The sequence below is a fragment of the Ovis canadensis genome, chromosome 20, assembly GCF_042477335.2.
Source record: "Ovis canadensis isolate MfBH-ARS-UI-01 breed Bighorn chromosome 20, ARS-UI_OviCan_v2, whole genome shotgun sequence".
Taxonomy (NCBI): domain Eukaryota; kingdom Metazoa; phylum Chordata; class Mammalia; order Artiodactyla; family Bovidae; genus Ovis; species Ovis canadensis.
This window is the reverse complement of record NC_091264.1, coordinates 45,877,876-45,898,576: the sequence shown is the minus strand read 5'-3', so window position 1 is coordinate 45,898,576 and position 20,701 is coordinate 45,877,876. Positions and strand designations below refer to the sequence as shown.

At 42.8% G+C, this 20,701-nt stretch overlaps 1 protein-coding gene and 2 non-coding genes across 3 annotated transcripts; 2 read left to right on the top strand and 1 right to left on the bottom strand.

Moving 5' to 3' along the window:
- The first annotated feature begins 6,697 nt into the window (after window positions 1–6,697).
- On the top strand, window positions 6,698–13,136 carry BTN1A1 (butyrophilin subfamily 1 member A1). Its single transcript, XM_069564742.1, has 7 exons — window positions 6,698–6,776; window positions 7,148–7,495; window positions 8,834–9,115; window positions 9,949–10,098; window positions 10,582–10,602; window positions 10,710–10,736; window positions 11,366–13,136. Exons 1-7 carry the CDS (start codon window positions 6,698–6,700, stop codon window positions 12,037–12,039), a joined length of 1,581 nt encoding a protein of 526 aa, XP_069420843.1. The 3' UTR covers window positions 12,040–13,136.
- Window positions 13,137–15,558: 2,422 nt separating this feature from the next.
- Window positions 15,559–15,641, top strand: TRNAL-CAG (transfer RNA leucine (anticodon CAG)). The gene has a single exon. It is a non-coding gene; the product is annotated as a tRNA-Leu (tRNA).
- A 4,856-nt stretch (window positions 15,642–20,497) lies between these two features.
- Window positions 20,498–20,571, bottom strand: TRNAT-AGU (transfer RNA threonine (anticodon AGU)). Its single transcript has one exon. It is a non-coding gene; the product is annotated as a tRNA-Thr (tRNA).
- Between the last annotated feature and the right edge of the window lie 130 nt (window positions 20,572–20,701).

The window sequence follows — 20,701 nt, the reverse complement described above, 5'->3', positions numbered from 1 at the left end:
TAAGAGAGTAGCATGGAAGGCCTTGTATTTCTTATAAAACCTCTCTGTGAAAACCTCAAAGTAAAATCAGACCAATAATGAATTCATGATTGTTGGTTGCTTGCTTAGTCACTAAGTTGTGTCCAACTCTTTACAACTCTATGGACTGTAACCCACCAGGCTTCTCTGTCCATGGGATTTCCCAAGCAAGAATACTGGAGTGAGTTGCCATTTCCTTCTCCACGGGATGTTCCCAAACCAGCGATTGAACCCATGTCTCCTGTATCGGCAGGTGGATTCTTTGCTGCTGAGCCACCAGGAAAGCCCTGATGAATTCGTAGCCTGCTTCTAACATTCTTTCATGTTTTCTATAGCCTGTCCTCCAGAGGGTGAATGGAGCCCTTCTTTGGAGGACTTTATCCCACCAAGTAACAGAAAGAGAGGGTCAGTAGGGGGGATTCTGGGAACTACTCAGAGTGGCTCATGTAACCCCAACTCCTTCCTTATATCCTCTTATTTATCCCTTGCACAATCCAACCTCACTTTATTGGCTCCCATACATTTGCTTCCTGAGTCTCTTTGTTCTAGGAACTTTCTGATTCAAAAGTATTTCCAGGAATATGATTCAGAGATGTCACCCCTCAACCAGTCCTCAGACTCTTGCTGCAGGGGGACACATTTAACCTTACTCCACCCCCAGGAATGCTGCCCTTCTACACAAAAATACATCACATCTTCCTTGGGCTTCTTCAGTTCCTTTCTACTCACCCTTTACGTACGCAAATCTGTTGTGCTATAATGCACATAATTTTTTTCTTCTAGTTTTATTGAGATCTAATTCACATAGAGTACTGTATATATTTTAGGTGTACAGCATAATGATTTGACTTAAATACATCAGGAAATGATCACCAAGATAAATTTAGTGAACATCCATCCTCTCATACAAATACAAAATAAAAGAAAAAGGGAAAAATGTTTCTTTCCTTGTGATGAAAACTGTTAAGACTGACTTTATTTACAACTTTCATATGCAGCATACAGCAGTATTAATTATATTTATCATGTTGTGCATTATATCCCTAGTGCTTATTTATCTTAAAACTGGAAGTTTGTACCTTTTGATCACCTTCATTCAATCCCCCCTTCGCCCTACCCCTTCACTTCTGGTTAACCACAAATCTATCTCTTTCTATGAGTTGGTTCATTTGCTTGTTTTGAAGCATAACTGACCTACAACCTAACAAGCATGTTAGTCCATGCTGCATAGCATAGTGATTCGCTATTCCTGTACATTACAAAGTGATCACTGCACAATGCATGTGAACTTAACACAGGCTTAATAAATGAGGGAAATGTGTCAGTATTATAATGTCAACGTATCATTAGATCACATCTAATTATTACCAGCATGCCAATAGTGTGTGCCCTGAGAAAAAGCAGCTGGCCACAAAGTTCATGACAAGCCACAGGATATGGTGCTATGCATCATGTGCCTGTGTCCCCCAGCCCTTTGCCTTAGCTCAGTTTAGCCACATGCAAAAGACATAAGCCCAAGACCCTGAGCCAGAACCATCACCCAGGGCATCTCCACAATTTGTGCAGAGCCAGCAGCTGCCTCTTTACCTGTAGCGTCCATGTAAAGAACAGGATACAGCGCCTGTGGACCAGCAGCAGCCAGCATGGAGAAACCTGGTCCCAGTCCAGATCTAAAACAGAATCTGTTTTTAATAAGACCCTCCAGTGAAGCATATGCTCACTTAAGTTAGAGAAGCGCTGCTTTGGGAGGGATGGGAATGGGGAGGGGTTGTAATAGCATTAATAAATCATCTGAGATGTTTGACTATGAAAACTGTACTTAGAGGCTATTAAAGGAGTGGGGAGAATCTGTGATGGGAACACAGAAAATCAAAGAAAAGAAATAAGATCAATCACTTAACTCCTTCCCTTCTCCATCTCCCCCCAAACACACACAAAAAAGTTGTACAGGAAAATAAAAGTAATTACATACAAAACTTGGTTTCATAAAAATATAGTCACATAACCCTGATATAGGAAACATTGAACAAAAATGGCATACTTCTATTGGTGATATAAAAGAATGGTGTTAGTCAGGGTTTTCCAGAGAAACAGGACCAATAGGATATATATATTTAAGAAGGTTTATTAAGAAGGATAGGCTCATGTAATTATAAAGGCAAAGAAGTCCCACAATCTGCCCTTAGTAACCTGGAGGTCCAGAAAAACTGGTGGTGTAGTTCTGGTCCAAACATGCAGACCTGAGTGTAGTTTGGACCTGGTGTAGTTCTGGTCCAAACATGCAGGGGAGACAGTACTGTAAGGCCAGGCAGAGTCTATATGGCAGAGAACCAGAAGTGCCAACATCTGAGGGCAGGACTTGGAAGTTCCAGATCAGACAAAGAGCAAATTCGCCCTTTCTGCATCTTTCTGTTCTATTCAGGCCCTCAAAGGACTGGATGATACCCACCTGCATTAGTGAGAGCAATTTCCTTACTTACTAATGCAAAGGCTTATCTCTTCTGGCAACATCCTCACAAACACAGCCAGAAATAACACTTTACCAGTTACCTGGTAGTCCTTAGTCCAATCAAGCTGACACATGAAATCAACCATCATAAGAACTAAATCATCACTGACCATACTAGAGCATCAAAAAGTAATATCTAAAAATTAATTCATCAAGAAACAGCAACATAAATTGTTCCTGTTGAGAATACTTAGATAAATACCAGATAAAGCAACAAAGCATTTGAAGAGGCTATTTCTAGGGAATGAGGACACATAGGGTGAGACTGGTGCTATTCTTATAAGCTCTTTATACTATATATATATTTTTTAAAGCTTTGTATGGATGACCTTGACAGAATAGAAACTGACTGGGTGTTTGTTTTTTTTTTTAATGCTAGTTAAAAAAATTAACTAGCATTACCTCAGTAAAATGCAGTAAAATGCAGTTGGAGGTCAAGTAAGACAAGGGTGAGAGTAATCATTGGCTCTGACTAGTTTATAATATCGGGAAATTTGAATGGCATGTGACAAAAGTGGAGTGGGGTGGGGAGAAGCCCTTCTATTTTTGCATTCAATTTGCTCTTATACAGAGCACATCACATTCTTCAGCCCAAATGGTTTCATGTCTAAGAGAAAGAGTTTATGCGTCTAGTCTCCAGAACAGCAGGAAATTGCTCATAGCTGCCCCACATCACAAAAGCACCCACAATGGAAGTCATGACAGGTGGGGGCATCTAGAATCTTTGTTCAATGATGGAGCCTGGAAAATTCAGAGATCCTGTCCAGTGCTGTTGGTTTCTGTCGAAATGACTCAGATATTATCCAACCAGAACCTTGGCTGCCACATAATAGCTTGAGTTCTATGTACCATTTGCTGCCTATTTCCTGGCTCCTTTCCTTCAGTCTAGTTCTCTTAGGTGAAAATAAAAGTTCTTCCCCCTCCCCTTTTCCCAAATTATCATTAGATATTTTGACAATGCAGAGCAAGGGAGAGAAGTCTAATCAGGATGAATTAAGGAGAGGAAACATTATCAGTGATATTTGTGACAGGTAAACACAAACGAAAGCTGAAAATGAGGCAGGTACATCTCAAACTAGGAAAGCCAAGAACTGGTTGGTGTGATTTAAGCTGCAAATTCTACTTCTGTCTATGTGCTGATAAGAGGTCAGAGAGTATGAACTCAAAGAGCTCAGTTTAGGAGGGGAATAGAGACTTTGAAACAAAAGACAAAAATAAATTCATGTGCGTCTCAGAGTAGGCTTCAGGTCACGTTCCTGACAGCAAAGAGGGACCAGGAAGTTGGCCATGTCATAGCATAAATCTGGCTCATCTTCCTGGAGAGTCTATTTCAGTTGGAAGGGGTAAAATCTAGTCAGAGTCACATTTCTTTTGAAATTTCACAGTTAATGCAGTAAAATGTTTTAATTTGCCTGAAATATTATAGATAAGACGGAAGACTTCAGAAGTGTTTCTCATGTGAGCTAGCCAGTGCTGGGAGACTAGGGAGAAAAGGCAAAGAGAAAGGAAGCAGGAAGGCCACTAGATCTTATAGCATTTTCTTGACCAGATTAAGGTGCTTGAACTGGATGCTGGGGTCACTAAGCAGTCATGTAGACATTTTTAAGCAAAAAGTGACAAGATCGGATTTGTATTTGAGAAAATTCATTCTCCTGGCACTCGGGCATATCCACTGAAGCAAATACCTTTTTTTTTTCTTTTCTCTGTTTTGAGCAGTTCTCTTTTGCTGGGCTTGATCACAGTCTCAATTAAAAGGCAAAGAACAAATGAGTGGTGAAGGGTTTTTGCCACAAATATAATACAGAGCTGATGTTTTCAACTTTTAAAAAAATTCACACATATTGATTAAAAAAAAAAAAGCACCAGACTCTGTCAAAAAAGGCAACTACTTGAAAAGTTTACTTCCAGAATATATTAAAATATATAAATATGAAAAATGACCAACATAACTATCATATAAATGCATAATAAAGTAATAATTTGGTCAGTGTCATCTAGCCCATTAGTGATGATGAGGAAGAATAGACCTCAGTGCTGCTGAGAAGGACATTTCCACTGATGGTGTGATTGGACTGACATTTCAGGAAGAAGCTTTGACAATATGTTCATACCCTTTGGCCTAAAGACGGTATTTCTGGGAATTCAGCAGAAAGTGTATCAGTAAGTTAACAAAGATGTGGGCAAAGACTTGTGTATAAACTGCACTATTTATAAGAGGCAAAAAACCCAAGATGTGCTATGATCTCAGGAACCTTCAATATGATATAATATAGCTATTAACAATGTTTCAAATTACATAAAAGCCTTAGTCGCTCAGTCATGTCTGACTCTTTGTGACCCAATGGACTGTAGCCTGCTAGGCTCCCCTGTCCATATGATTCTCCAGGCAAGAATACTGGAGTGGGTAGCTATTCCCTTTTCCAAGGGATCTTCCCAACCCAGGGAATGAACCCTGATCTCTTGCATTGCAAGCAAATTCTTTATGGTCTGTGCCATCAGGAAGCCCAAATTATATACAAATTATATAAATCATCAGTTCTATTACTGGAGACTATCATTACTTGCTGACTACCTTAAAAAATACATATCTTTAAAATGTTTTCTGTAACAATAAGGGGTTTAACCCAAAACAGGGAGTTGTAGGCCTCATAAATTGCTTTTAGGGAGGTAGCTTTGCAAAGAGGCAACTCTGGGCCCTGAAAACTGAATCATACCCATGCATTCTTAGCCTATCTTTAGTTTTTAGCTCATATAAATAATAATAGAATAATAACTTCCTCTCTTCTAAATTCCTATTATATGCTAAGCACTGCTGCTGCTACTGCTGCTAAGTCGCTTCAGTCGTGTCTGACTCTGTGCGACCCCATAGACGGCAGCCCACCAGGCTCCTCCATCCCTGGAACTCTCCAGGCAAGAACACTGGAGTGGGTTGCCATTTCCTTCTCCATTGCATGAAAGTGAAGAGTGAAAGTGAAGTTGCTCAGTTGTGTCCGACTCTTAGCGACCCCATGGACTACAGCCTATCAGGCTCCTCCACCCATGGGATTTTCCAGGCAAGAATACTGGAGTGGGTCGCCATTGCCTTCTTAATCTCATTTAATCCTTGCACCACTACTCCAAAGAAGGTATTATTAACAATATTTCCATTTTAGAGATTAAAAAAGTGAGGCTTGGAGATGGCCCAAGGCTTTGCATCTTATTTTAGTGTTTTCTTTAATCCTCTTTCTTTTTCCCTCTGTCCCCTTCTGTAAACAGGTTATCAATGCATAGCCTAATTTCTAAGCTGAAGACCACAAATCCACAGACCCTTCTCCTCTCTGGAACTTTTTTTCCCCCAAAGTAAATACATCAGGGATGAGGAGGGAGTGTGTTGGAGTGGAAGGGTGGGAGGAGGCAGGCTTTCCTGAGAGTACTTCCCCCTTCCTTCTCCTTTAACTTTTGCCAATGGGGCCACAACCAGCTTTCTCATTTGGTAGCAGAAGCTTGTTGGTGCCTTTTCTTCCAACATCAGAGGTCAGTATCTGGGACTGTTCTCACCCCTGAGAGAGCCAGCAGCCAGAGTCATTTTCTCTTTCCCGGGCTCCTTCCTCCCTAGTCCCAGGCCCTCTACTCTTCAAGCTTTAGCTCCCTTCAGCTCCCCTTTCTTGTTCTGTCTCCTCCAGCCTTTCTTCTTTCCTGTTCCTGCTTATTTCCCTGATCTCCATCTCTTCCTCCATCACTGTGTCTTTATTATCATTGCTAAAAGCAGATGTCAAATTATTGTATTTGAAAGAAGAGATTTTTTTGACACAGTAGTTCCAAGACTTGTCTATTTATAATACATGAAACCCATTAATGGGTACTATGCATCACAATTGCCTTCTCTTAAGACTCTCTTAGGGGTTTAGGGCCCAATTTGCTGTTTTGTACAGACAAGATTGACTAACCTTAGGGTGTTAGGTGGATGTGTACTGACTTGGCAGCCGGGACTGAAAGTCTACCCTTGGCAGAAGGCAAGGAGGAAGCTTAAGGTGCAAATGATGCTTTCCAAGCTGAAAAGAACTGCTGGGAGGGCACAGGAGCACGGTGTCTCAACAACTCTTAGTTATTGCCTATTCTTTCATCTCTCCTAGGCTGAAGATCCTGACAAACTCGAGCCCACCAGCATCTTGCTGCCCAGAAAGGTTGGAGATGGCAGTCTTTCCAAATTCCTGCCTCCTGGGGTGTCTGCTCATTTTCATTGCCCTCCAGCTGCCCAAGCTGGATTCTGGTAGGTCCAGAAACCATCAGACTTGTTCCCCAAAACCCTTTTAGGCTGGCAGGGGTTGGCAGGCCTAGACTAGGAAATAAGTAGGAAGAGGGTTTCAGCTGAGTAGAGAAGGAACCACGAATTATCTTTCCGGGTGGAACTTTGTTTCAATGATGTCCTGCCTTTTTCTTAGGATAATTTCTAGCCTACAAGCTTGAAATTTCTCAGTAATTTTAAGCAATCCCATTTGGTTGTCCTTAGCGACTTTCCCAAGGGCCCAGATGGATTCCCTGGAGCTGTAGTGGGAGAGTGCCCTTCAGTGGGATCCTCGTCTGTATCAGTTCTCAATTCCCACCTCCACATTCCGTCCGACCCTCTTGGTGTTTTGATAGCTCCCTTTGACGTGATCGGACCCCCAGAGCCCATCCTGGCGATGTTGGGTGAAGATGCAGAGCTGCCCTGTCGCCTCTCCCCCAACATGAGCGCCGAGGGCATGGAGCTGCGCTGGTTCCGGGAGAAGGTCTCGCCTGCAGTGTTCGTGAGCCGCGAAGGCCGAGAGCAGGAGGGAGAGGAGATGGCTGAATACCGGGGAAGAGTGTCGCTGGTGGAGGACCACATCGCCGAGGGCAGCGTCGCTGTGAGGATACAGGAGGTCAAAGCCTCTGATGATGGGGAGTACCGATGCTTTTTCAGGCAGGACGAAAACTACGAAGAGGCCATCGTGCATCTGAAGGTGGCTGGTGAGTAGACGGGTTTTGACTTTCTCTGGTGACTCCATGCGAGATAATATTTTCCTAGGGCTCTGTTTGAAAACCCTCACACTTGTTTCCCAAATCCCTTTTAGGCTGGAAGGGATTGGCAGGCCTAGAGTTAGGAGATAAGTAGGAAGAGGGTTTGAACTGAGTAGACAGGGAGCAGCAAATAATCTTTCTCCTTAGAACTTTGTTTCCACGATGTCCTGCTTTTTTCTCTCAATTATAGGATAATCATTTCCCCATGTTAATAATTTAATAAGTGTAAGAGGTAATGACTGTATAACACTCTCTTCTATTAGTGCATCATCATTTGCTTGGTCAAAGCCCAGAACTGAGCATTTAAGTTGTGTCTGTTTTGCACCATTTATGGTGAGGCTGTAGGGAGCAGTCCCGGTGCTTACTTGATGGATTAGTACCCAAAGACTGATTTTGTGAGATTGTAGAGCATGGTGTCTTATTAAGGGTCTTGACCTATCTAGAAAATTTTTGGTTTTGTTCCTGTTTTTGCTTCCAGCCAGAATTCAGAGTGAACTATAAGGAAATGGTACACACTGAGAAACAAAGTATACTTTGATGTCTGCCTTTCCACCTAGCACCAAGCAAATTTCTTTTTGAGCTACATTTCCTACTGTAAAACCTGCCAAACAAGATTTTGCAAGGATAAGATTAAAAAAAAAATCAATATAGGAATTCCCTGGTGGTTTGGCTCTTCCAATGCAGGGGGCATTGATCAAGGAACTAAGATCCCTCATGCTTGGAATATGAGAAACTGCTTTGTCAATTCTAAAAGCATTATATACTTGTAAAATAATGCTGTGCAATATATATTGCTTTTTATGCATATATTCAAGTAAAGATGAAGTTTGAAAAATACATGGGTGAAATGTGGGTCCCTGTTTCATAACAGGGTGTCCCACATGGTAGTATCATATATAACTCATCTTTCCTTTTTAAGGAAGTGTCTTAAAGATTGGTTATAAAGCCCTAGAGATTTGAGAGCATAAAGCTGTCATTGTTACCTTTTATGAATGATAGACACCTTTGAGAATCTGCTGAAAATGGTGGCCCTTTTCGTGAAAAGAATACACATTCTCATATATATACACAACTTGGAATATGACTTTAAGTCAATAGTTGTTTCATCTCTGATAAGATGTCTTCTTTTATGGATATCTCAGTTCCTTTGTGTAGTGAAACATGGAGATGGGTCCCTCTCATTCCCAGTTCTTCTGGGCTTCTCTTTCTCAAACTATATAGCCCTATGATTATAAGGCTCCCAGAAGAGTGTCCACTAAAGGAGTAAGGCGCCTTCTTTCTCCATAGCTCTGGGCTCTGAGCCTCACATCAGTATAAAAGTTCAAGAGAGTGGAGAGATCCTGCTGGAGTGTACCTCAAGGGGATGGCACCCAGAGCCCCAAGTACAGTGGCGAACTCACAAGGGAGAAGAGTTTCCATCCATGTCAGAGTCCAGGACTCCTGATGAAGAAGGTTTGTTTACTGTGAGAGCTTCAGTGATCATCAGGGACACCTCTATGAAGAATGTGTCCTGCTGTATCCGGAACCTCCTTCTTGGCCAGGAGAAAGAAGTAGAGATTTCCATACCAGGTCAGTAAAACAGGTACTAGGTTCCTTTTTGACACAGTTTCAGGGCAACATCACATGAGACATCTGCCCAGGTACAACCTCCTGGCAGACTTGTCTATTTTTCTCACCTTAAACTTTCCCCGCCTAAACAAACTCCTGCCCGCTGAGCCCCATCAACTTCACTAGAGATTCTGAAGACAAATTTTATACCTAGATCTCACAGACATTCCAGATTTTCCATCTTAGATACGGAAGTCTTCCAGATTTTATTAGGAGATATATCTTGGAAAAGCTTTGTCTCTGAAGGGTGTGGTCTTCCTGATTCAGAGCCTTCTGGATCTAGCTAAATCAGTTTTCCTCTTTCCACCCTTACCTCCCCCTCTCCTCCCTATCCCATGCTAGAGTTCCAAGTTTCCAGAGTCTTCACACTCTACCTCTGGTTCAGCAAGGAACTTTTCCTTATTCTTGGGTCATTGAGTCCCCATCTGTTGCACACAGAAGTGATATTTCCCCTTCCTTATTTACTTCCCTCATCCCCTTGGCTCCCATCCTGCATTGATGGCTACGGAGAAATTTCCATGATAACATGAATCGATCCATTATATTCTTTATTCCACAGGTCCTGTCCCCAAATGACTCTTCTTCATCTTCATTCCTCTCTTTCTCTGCCCTCTCTTACCTAAGACCAAAATTTATCTGAAAACCTCAGAGTGGTATTGGAGGGACTCTTTTGCCATGGGAGGAATGTGAGAGGTCCAGGTCATCCTCTCTTCCAGCCCCCTTTGGAATCAGGAGAGGAGATAGATTTGCTCTGAGTTTCTCAACAAATATCCTTCTTGGGGATTTTGTTCTAGCATCCTTCTTCCCAAGGCTGACTCCCTGGATAGTGGCTGTGGCTGTCATCTTGGTGGTCCTAGGACTCCTCACAATTGGGTCCATATTTTTCACTTGGAGACTATACAAGGAAAGATCCAGACAGAGGAGGAATGAATTCATTTCTAAAGGTAAGTCATAGAATCCCAGTCTACTTGTCAAGAGTGCTTCCATGTGAGGCTGAACCCAAGTCCTTTAGGATGACTGCCAATGGGAAGATAATTGATTCCAGAATTCTAAAAATCAGAGGGAATTATAAAGCTCCTGAATTCAGTGGCACCCAATATGAAGAATAACAGAGGTTTGGGTATAAGATGAGTCAAAAGCAATTCTAACAGAGATAATAGACCTGATGTTTATTCATTATTAACCTTCAGACTCTATCCTTACTTTTAACTCAGTAATGATTAAAGATCTGATACCAAGTGAGTAGGAACTTCCTGCATATTTCTTAGAAAACAAAACAAAATTCTTGTTTTTCATTTGTTGATAATGCCTCAATAATTAGGTAGTCATGAATTAAATAGTTTCTCCTTTATATGTTTCTTACACCTGTTTTGTTCCCTCCCTCACACCCAGGCTAGGTCATTAAGGTATTTCTGTTTGTTTTCCAGAGAAACTCCTGGAAGAGCTCAGTAAGTTCTATGTTCTTTGTCTTTTTACATCCACAAAGTTGTCTCTCTCTTATTATAAAACATGTCAATAACACTCTTTCTCCCTCCCCCACCCTCTCTCACTACAGAATGGAAAAAGGCTACATTGCATGCAGGTCAGTGACTCTGAATATCTTAAGGGCTCTGAGGTGCTACCCTGGAGGTATTCAAAGTCCTCCAATACTTGGAAATAAAAACCACTAATATATAGAGGGGAAGTGAAGGTGAAGTTGCTCAGTTGTGTCTGACTCTTTGTGACCCCATGAACCGTAGGCCTACTAGGCTTCCCCGTCCATAGGATTTTCCAGGCAAGGGTACTGGAGTGGGTTGCCATTTCCTTCTCCAGGGGATTTTCCCAACCCAGGGATCGAACCCAGGTCTACCCACATTGTGGGCAGATGCTTTACCGTCTGAGCCATTAGGGAAACCTATATAGAGGGGAAAGATGATGGCAAATGCCTCAACATTATCCTTGAGGCACATAAAAGGCCCTTGGAAGATGGCTAGAAAGCAAGTCCCCTCTGACAGGGTCCCATGGGGTACTGGGGACAGTCAGTTGATACATCACCCTATGGCTGTGGATGGAAGAGGGGGAAAAGAGACAGCTGAGCAGGCCAAGCAGTTCCCCTCCTGAGGAGACCTGTCAACTGCTAGAGCAGGTCTCCACTTCTTCAGAGAAGAAAGGATGGGTCTTTCAATCTGTGACATTCACTGATAATCAGACTCACTTTCTCTCTGTCTCTAGTGGATGTGACTCTGGATCCAGATACCGCCCACCCCCACCTCTTTCTGTATGAAGATTCAAAATCTGTCCGACTGGAAGATTCACGTCAGAAACTTCCTGAGAAACCAGAACGATTTGACTCCTGGCCCTGTGTGATGGGTCGTGAGGCCTTCACCTCGGGGAGACATTACTGGGAGGTGGAGGTGGGAGACAGGACGGACTGGGCAATTGGGGTGTGTAGGGAGAATGTGATGAAGAAAGGATTTGACCCTATGACTCCCGAGAATGGGTTCTGGGCTGTGGAGCTGTATGGAAATGGGTACTGGGCTCTCACCCCACTGCGGACCCCTCTCCCACTGGCTGGACCCCCCCGCCGGGTTGGGGTCTTCCTTGACTATGAATCAGGAGACATCTTCTTCTACAACATGACTGATGGATCCCACATCTATACTTTCTCCAAGGCCTCTTTTTCTGGCCCCCTCCGGCCCTTCTTCTGCTTGTGGTCCTGTGGTAAAAAGCCCCTGACTATCTGCCCAATCACTGATGGGCTTGAGGGAGTCATGGTAGTTGCTGATGCCAAGGACATTTCAAAGGAGATCCCACTGTCCCCCATGGGGGAGGACTCTGCCTCCGGGGATATAGAAACCCTCCATTCTAAACTAATCCCTCTCCAGCCCAGCCAAGGGGTACCTTAAGAAATACTCCAGCTCAGCTCTTTCCCTCTACTCTAACCCTCTCTTCCACCACTCCCAGGGCTTCATCTGCCAGATTTACTCAGCCCCTGTTTCTTCCTGTTGGCTAGGGATTAATTAATCTTGAGAAGGTTGTGTTGCTGCTGATAGAGTGTGAGGAATAGGCCCTTCCTAATCTGTTTCTGTAACAATAGTCAAGGGGCAGGGAAGTGACTCAGATTGCTTCTTGTGGTCTCCCATCCCAGAGGCCAAATTCTCTAGGGAGGGAATTGCAGTTTGGGGATCAAGATGGAGTTAGGTCGGCATAGGGTTATGACAGAAACATCTTGGTGTCCAGGATAGGGGAATATAGAGGAACAGGTTTTAAGTAAGTAGAAAACCCAAAGGGTTCTGGGAAGGGAAAGCCGGTGGCTGAGATCCCATAAAGGAACTTGGAGGGCACATCATGATAGAGGAAAATGAGGTGAACTCAGGCAGTGATAAACATCTGACTTGTCCCTAGAGCTTTAGGACCCGTATCTCAGATTTTCTAAGTCATTTCTACTGGGTGGATCTGAGCAGTTGGCAAGGGGAGTAAAGAAGGTGAGGAGGTCAGATAGAATGAAAGAGGAGAGAATTTTAAACAAAATGCAAAGGACTCTTTCCAACCTCACTTTGTTGATTCCACAAGTTGCTGGTTCTCTTCTTCCTTTTGATCTAGAATCTCTCCACTTTAGAGGCATTTTCAGGCATCATCTTTCAGTGATATCACCACTTTATTGGCTGTTGTCTCACCGGCCAATGGCCACGTCTCACCAACATATTGTTTAAAACTGCTCAACCACACCTTTAATTAGCTTTAACCACCATCCACTTCCATACTGAGCCACAGATCACTCTCTCCCCACCCAGCTTTCCTACGTGCTGCTTCTCCTCAGGGTCCCCTGAAAGCTGTGTCATTGTACTCAGCACAGCTAGATTGATTGCACTTATTTGTATTTGCATTTTCCTGTATATGTTTGTCTTGTCCAGGCTCCCACCTTCCATTTCCATTGGGTTTTCCAGGATCAATGTCGTCCATGGTCTTAACCTAATAAATAAGTCTGTCTGATTGTTGAAAACAGCATCTGCACCTCCCTTTCTTTATCCAACAAATGGAACTGACACAAAACAGAGAGAAGAAACCTGCATGGAAATGCAGTGGGTCAAAGCACTGTTTATCCAAGACTCATCCCCAGACTTGCTGGCAGTAGGCTCACCAGGGCAAGCAGCACAGGGCTTCCTGTCCCAGGAAGGGCCAGCTACTTACAAAAAGGCCACAGTGCCAGTAGCTACCCACCCTTAGCCTCTGGAGGAAATATTTGGTGATGCCTCATAACTGGAAAAACAAACAAACTTGGGTGATCCTCCTTTCCTTGCGCCTTCCTCAAGCTGTATTCACCCTACCCTACATTGGACTCCTGAGAGAAGACTACCATGTACCTCTGCTTTCAAAGTGTTCATTTATGTTCAAACTGTACTTTTAGAAAGTAAAAGATTTTTTTAAAAGTCCAAACTTCTTTAAAAAATACTTGAGAATCTTAAGTAGTTGTTTTGCCAGTTTAACGTACTATGCGCATCCTGAAATGTATATATAAAGTCTTACCCTAAATAAATGGGGCTGCCACAGGAACCCCTCTCTGAGAGTAGAAAGATAAATAGTCAGAGGTTTCAATTAGCTCTGTGACTGCCCTCACCTTCCTATTTCTTCATGATCTTCAAGGAAAATGGTTACCAAACACAGCATTGAGCTGGCAGTAGATTCTGAACTTATGTGATAAGCCTTGCAGCTCCCTTTTCATCGTAGCTCCCTTTCCATCTGGCACCAGATACCAGTGCCTGAAGGAGGAAATTAACAGTCTTGGTAGCTCTGGCTTTATTTTCAAATCTTCCAAAAGAGAAGAAACGTGGCCTTGCTGATGCTTCGTCAAAGCCTGTCTTAATGACCTGAAGCAGAATCAGTGATACTATGGTTTCAGAAGGTCCAGAAAGGCCTCTTCCACCAGTGCAAATAATTAACTGCAGTATTTCCAAGGCCTGACTTCCTTTTTAAACCAGAAACTAAAACCTTTCACCCCACAGCTAAAGACCAGCCTTAAAAATGCAAATGTTCCTGAAATAAAGAACTTCATTTCACACACCAAAAGCCAGCTCTGGTCATCACATGTTTGAAAGGGTCTGCTCGGACAAGACTGAGCAACTTCACTTTCACTTTTCACTTTCATGCATTGGAGAAGGAAATGGCAACCCACTCCAGTGTTCTTGCCTGGAGAATTCCAGGGACGGGGGAGCCTGGTGGGCTTCCGTCTATGGGGTCACACAGAGCCGGACACTACTGAAGTGACTTAGTAGCAGCAGCAGCCTCTCTTTAAAAGAGACCCAGACATTCACATTAAGAGAAAAATAACTGTGCAACTCCTATCATCACTAATCAACAACAGCTCTTCCACGCCATCTCTCTGCTTATCCCTATTCATCTGCTCCTTCTGCCTCCAAACAACACTCAGGTCTCCTCAAATCGCCCTCTGGAAAACTCTGAGTCGACTCTCAACTATACGAGCCTTTATTCTTGCCGCTCACTTTAAAATTTAAAATGGAAATAGTCTTCTTCCTTGAATACATATGAAAGTTAATTTTAAAAAGTAACAATGATCCCAAGTCTCACTCAAATATAACCAATATTTGGGTTCATCCTCTTCTTTAAAAAATAAAAAAGAATCTGTATTGTTTAGTTCAAAGGACTTAAACTAAATACTTTTTGAGGAGTATTTTCCAAACTAGTTGGAAAGTCTTTGAGGTACAGCTTTGCTGGACATAAACACAGATGTACGAAAACCTTACGAATTAAGGTAAGATAGAGTGACACATTTGTAGAAAGAGAAAGGCAGAACTGGTTTTTAGTTTGATGCCTCCTTTTTGAGAGCAGCATAACATCCATTCAGAAAAGTCCACCCATCCTCAGGGTACAGCTAGAAAATTCAGATCAAGAAGCAAAACACTGGGACCCCCTTACATAGGTCTCGAGGGTCCAGCGGACAGAAAGAAGAGGAGGGAGGAGTTAATGAGCACCCGAGGGCTGGGCCCCAGCAAGCACCAAACTGAATAGCGTAAGACTTCCCAGGAGCAGGTGTCAGTTTAAGTAAGGCGATTTCAGCAATATGGGTGCCATTATATAAACAATTCTGTCGAGAGTGGAAAGAAATTTCCCTTAGTCTTGGCTACCCAGCCGAGCGGCCCCCCGCCGGCTGCAGCCTGGAATCGAATCCGCGTTGATTCAGAAGACACCGCCCGGCGGCCCCCGCAACCCGGCGCTTGACTCCGCGTTTCCACTCGGGGTCGGCGTCCGGGGCCGTACGTAAACTGGTGGTTGCTTTTTTTAATTGAAAAATTTCCGCATCCTCAGAAAAAGAGAAAAAGAAAAAAAAAAAAAGGCGGGGCGGGGGCGGGAAACCATCATTCACGTAGACATTGAAATGAAATTTGAGAGCAACAACAGCTCAGCGGGTTAGGATGGCCGAGCGGTCTAAGGCGCTGCGTTCAGGTCGCAGTCTCCCCTGGAGGCGTGGGTTCGAATCCCACTCCTGACATTGCTTACGTTTTTGAATCAGTCGAACGATGGTGTATATCACCAGCTTTTCCCCACGTTTCCCCTGTGGATTAATCTGTTTTTCCTTTTTTCCTAAATAAATTATCCAAAATTTAAGAAAATGTTAAATATTAAAGAAAAGAAATTAGCCAAGTTCTAAAATGAAAGCACTCTGTGCCCAGAACACAAGTTAAGATCTAGTCATTTTAATCTCCTTTCCCTGTCTCTAGCTGTCTGTCCCTCTCTTTCCTTTACATTCAAGGAGTTGAATAAAAGTTACTCCTTTTACTGATGTCTACAGGACCATTCTTTTGTTTTATTTATTTATAGATTCCCTTTTAATAGCCTTTCTTCAATTTTATTTCTCATCTCCCACTCCCCCTTAAGAAATCATTGGAAAGATCATCTTTTTTTTGTTTGCTGTGTGTTTTTGTAGAACACATTTTTGGTTTCGCTATATACATTTTTAATTTACATAAATGCTGCTGTGTCATATATCTCATTCTATTTTTACTTTGTCCCTTTTGGCTACAGCTTTTTAGCCGATGTTGTGCATACACCTAGACCTTATCTAGAACAATTACTTTCAATTACTGTGGGAGACCAGGGTTTGATCCTTGAGTCGGAAGGATCCGACCCCATAGAGAACCTCAGCAGCCCAGCTAGAGGCCCTACTCAATCCATAACTTTTAAATTCAGGTTCCACCCATACTGCTTTGGTAACTTATGATCTTTTAAAAAGAAAGCATGAAACATTTGAGCTGCATCAGCTATCAAATCAAGTCCACCTGTGGTTTTCATGATGCCATAAATACTGAGGATGCCTCCATGCCTACCTGCCTATGGTCATCTCTAGACAAAGAAGAATTTCAAGATCTGCACACTCTATTCTCTTACTGCTTCCACTTACCCAAGCTGAGCATCCTCGTCCTCACCACACACTGTCCCGTTTGCCTGGAGCACCTCTTCTACTTCTCTGTTTGAGAAGGTAACAGGCAGGAAGGCCGGGGTCTCCAAAAGGAGGAAATAGGCTGCGTCAATTTTTTTTTCTCTTAAAATTCTGTGCTGCCATGATGACACTGGTTCCATCTCAACTTAACTTTTCTCAAACCTTGAGTTAACCAATGCGTTTTTCTTATGGAAATATTTTCTTAAGCTATGTTAATGAAACTATGTATTTGCTTTGGAATTTACCTTTCTTTAAAGTGGTTCCACCTGAGACTAACTGTTTTTTCTTTTCCTAAATCTTGGGCTGATAATAGTTCAACAAACCAGTATTCATATCAATTGTTTTATGGCTGGGGGATGACACACCTGTGCCATCCTATCTCAAAAATGCATGTTGTGGGAGAGGGGCCTAGTGAAACTCAGTCAGCCCTGAGGTGCTCTCTTATCTGATTAATAGCTTTCTAACAGACCTAAAACATGCGGCTATAGACTAGCAGGGCACTCTTTCTGCCCCTTCTGATGTCTGTGTCAGAAGCTTTCTCTATCTTTTTTCTATTTAAATAAAACTTTATTACATAAAAGCTCTGAGCAATCAAGCCTCGTCACTGGCCCCAGATTGAATTCCTCTCCTCTGGAGGCCAAGAATCCCAGCGTCTTTCATGGCTCAACAACAACCTCTCACCTCCAGCCCACTTTCTTGTCTGGATCTCGCCTACATTTCCTCCATGCTTGGTTTGGCTATCACTCCTTCCAGGAAGTCTTCCCCCACCTCCTATCTCCACTCAGTCTGAGCTGAGTATCACAGTGTGGTCTGCTGTACCCTCCACTCCAATGGGGTTATATCTCACGATACTGTAATTGCCATTGAACTGTTTGATTCACCCTTCCATCAGCAGGTTTTGTCCATCAGCGGACAAAACTCATGACCGAAGTGAGATTAGCATGGTGCCTGCCACATGATAAGCACTGGGTAGATAAACAAGTATTTAACTGTAAACCATTTTCACTTGTATATGTAAATCACTTTCACGATGGATACATGGAGAGTTAGGAAGATTTTTAGACTTTAGGAGAGATGGCTAAATTCTTCACCTGGAATATTCCATAGCTTCCATAGCCAGTAACACTATCTCAATGGTACAGATCAGGCAATCTTTTGAGGGCCACTTGGCTGGAAGCATCCTCGTAAAGGTATTCCTGGAGCCTGATGGAGCAGAAGGGTGAAGGTTAAGGTAGATTTGATAACAGAATTAAGGAGTGATCTAGTGTTGACATCTCTACCATGACCCAGCTGGCCTTACCATTTGAGATCTGTAACCTGGGCCTGGGAAAAAGGCTTTGTTGTGCAGAATATAGAAGCATATGAAAAAGACGGTCTGTCTCCTGAAATAAAATTTGTATATCAAAGTGGGGCAGAAAATTAAACATAAAATTCTCTTTGTGTGTTTGTTTGAACCTCCTCCCTCCTTAATGTGCAGTGTGCACATTAACCAGAGCACCTCAAAGATGGAAGTGACTGCTCCACCATAAAGATCATTTTTTCCCTCTTTCCTTTTCTTAGAAGAATAGCATTCTTTACCAATTTTGTAGGGGGTATGATAACTGTACGCTTGCTTTGTATGTGCTTCTATGGACTAGGTATAACCTTGGTGAACTTCACATAAAATGTCAGCATGTCATGTTGATGTACTATCCTTTGTCTCGAAAATGCATATGACTGTTCGTTCCTTCAACTTCTAACAAGTAGAACAGTTGTCAGAGTTTTCTGAGGATCTGTCTCCTGGTTATAATCCTCAGTTTAGCTCAAATAAAATTCCCTTTTTTTCCTTCTTAAGTTGATTATTTATTGAATTTTCATTGACACTTCCATTGCTCTGCGATGTCTATAAGGAAAAGTGGGGAATTAAGCTGAAGAGTGAGTGGAGAAAGCCTCCATAAAAGTAGAATTGTTTTCTGAACTATTCTTCAAAGTGTTGGGACATTTTGTTTCTGCAGATAGAAGAGAAGATCATATTTCAACTGTTGACCATCTACACAAAATCATGTTCTCTGAAGGTAAAAGTCAGGTTGGTGAGACTTTCTGGGCCAGGTGGTAGAGGGGTTGGTCTTGGGAGATGAGCAAATGGGTAACAGTTACAATGAACTTCATTTCCCTGATCTTGAGTTTCTATATAAAGGGGCCAAATTATGATCCACTTCTCATATTTCCTTCCTTTCTCTTAAGGCACCCTAGACTCTCCTGGACTGCTTCTTCAAGTCAGCCTGGGTGCTGACTGAACAGCTTCAGGTCAGTCAGTTCTAGTGGGATATCCACCCTGTGGGTATACAATGAAAAGGATGCTTCCTGTGATAACTTCTTTCTGAAATCACTGTGACGAGTATTTTCCTCTTTGATTTTCCTTTCCAAGAAAACTCTGAGCACAAGACCACCTTTTAAAATAGCCATTTACAACTCATGTTATATGGTTGGATTTTAGTGGTTGGTACGAACTGAGATGCTGAAGCATTCTCTAAGGTTAAGGAAAAATAAGATCATGGCATCTGGTCTCATCACTTCATGGCAAATAGAAGGGAGGGAAAGTGGAAGCAGTGACAGATTTTCTTTTCTTGGGCTCCAAAATCACTGCAGATGGTGACTGCAGTCATGAAATTAAAAGACACTTGCTCCTTGGAAGGAAGGCTACGACAAACCTGCTGCTGCTACTGGTGCTAAGTTGCTTCAGTAGTGTCCGACTCTGTGTGACCCCATAGACGGCAGCCCACTAGGCTCCCCCGTCCCTGGGATTCTCCAGGCAAGAACACTGGAGTGGGTTGCCGTTTCCTTCTCTAATGCATGAAAGTGAAAAGCGAAAGTGAAGTTGCTCAGTCGTGCCCGACTCTTAGCGACCCCATGGACTGCAGCCTACCAGGCTCCTCCGTCCCTGGGATTTTTCAGGCAAGAGTACTGGAGTGGGGTGCCATTGCCTTCTCCATGACAAACCTAGACAATGTATTAAAAAGCAGAGACATCACTTCACTGACAATGGTTCATATAGTCAAAGCTATAATTTTTCCAGTAACAAGTATAGACTTGAGAGTTGGACCATGAAGAAGGCTGACCGCAAAAGAATTGATTCTTTTGAAAGGTGGTGTTGGAGAAGGCTCTTGAGAGTCCCTTGGACAGCAAAGAGATCAAACCAGTCAGTCCTAAAGGAAATCAACCATGAATATTCATTGGAAGTACTGCTGCTGAAGCTAAAGCTTCAATACTTTGGCAACCTGATGCTAAGAGCCAACTTACTGGAAAAGACCCTGATGCTGGGAAAGATTGAAGGCAAAAGGAGGGGGCCGCAGAGGATGAGATGGTTACATAGCATCACTAACCCAATGGACATGAATTTGAGCAAATTTGAGATAGTGAAAGACAGAAAAGCCTGGTGGGCGACAGCCCATGGACTCGAGTCCAGTCAGACACGACTTAAAGACTGAACAACAACAAGCCTTTTCAGCAACACGTTTATCAATCATTCCAGAGACTGATCTTGATTAAAAATATTGCCTGTAGATTATGAAAATAGATTATGAAAACCCAATTGTTTGGGATTTCACCAGGGGAAAGAATAGAATGACTAGAGATTATTATGCCGCTTGTAGTTTTAATCTGGTTCCTTTGCCTTGTGCTTTCCCTGGATCCTTTGGTACTTGCTGAAAAAATATTACATGAAACCTTAAGAAAGGTAGAAATTCTTCTGAAAGAAAAACAAATTTATCTTGGTCTCTTCTTTTTCTTTTTGTATAAACAATAAAACCATCCCCACTCTCAGAGCCACATAAAGCACTTTCGTGAAACACCATAGGGAAAATTTACACTTTAAGTTGATGAGGGTTTTGATCTCTTCGTATTCTTTTTGAGGGCAGGAAAACCACAAAAGGCCCCGCTGGGATTCGAACCCAGGATCTCCTGTTTACTAGACAGGCGCTTTAACCAGCTAAGCCACGGAGCCAACACGCTTGCCAGCTTCCAAATCAACATAGAAAAGGAATGATCTTAGCTTTCCCCCGTTCTCGCCCCCTGCATGCATTTCCTTGTATTGACGCTCGGGCGAGCTCTCCAGATGATCTCCCAAATCCTAA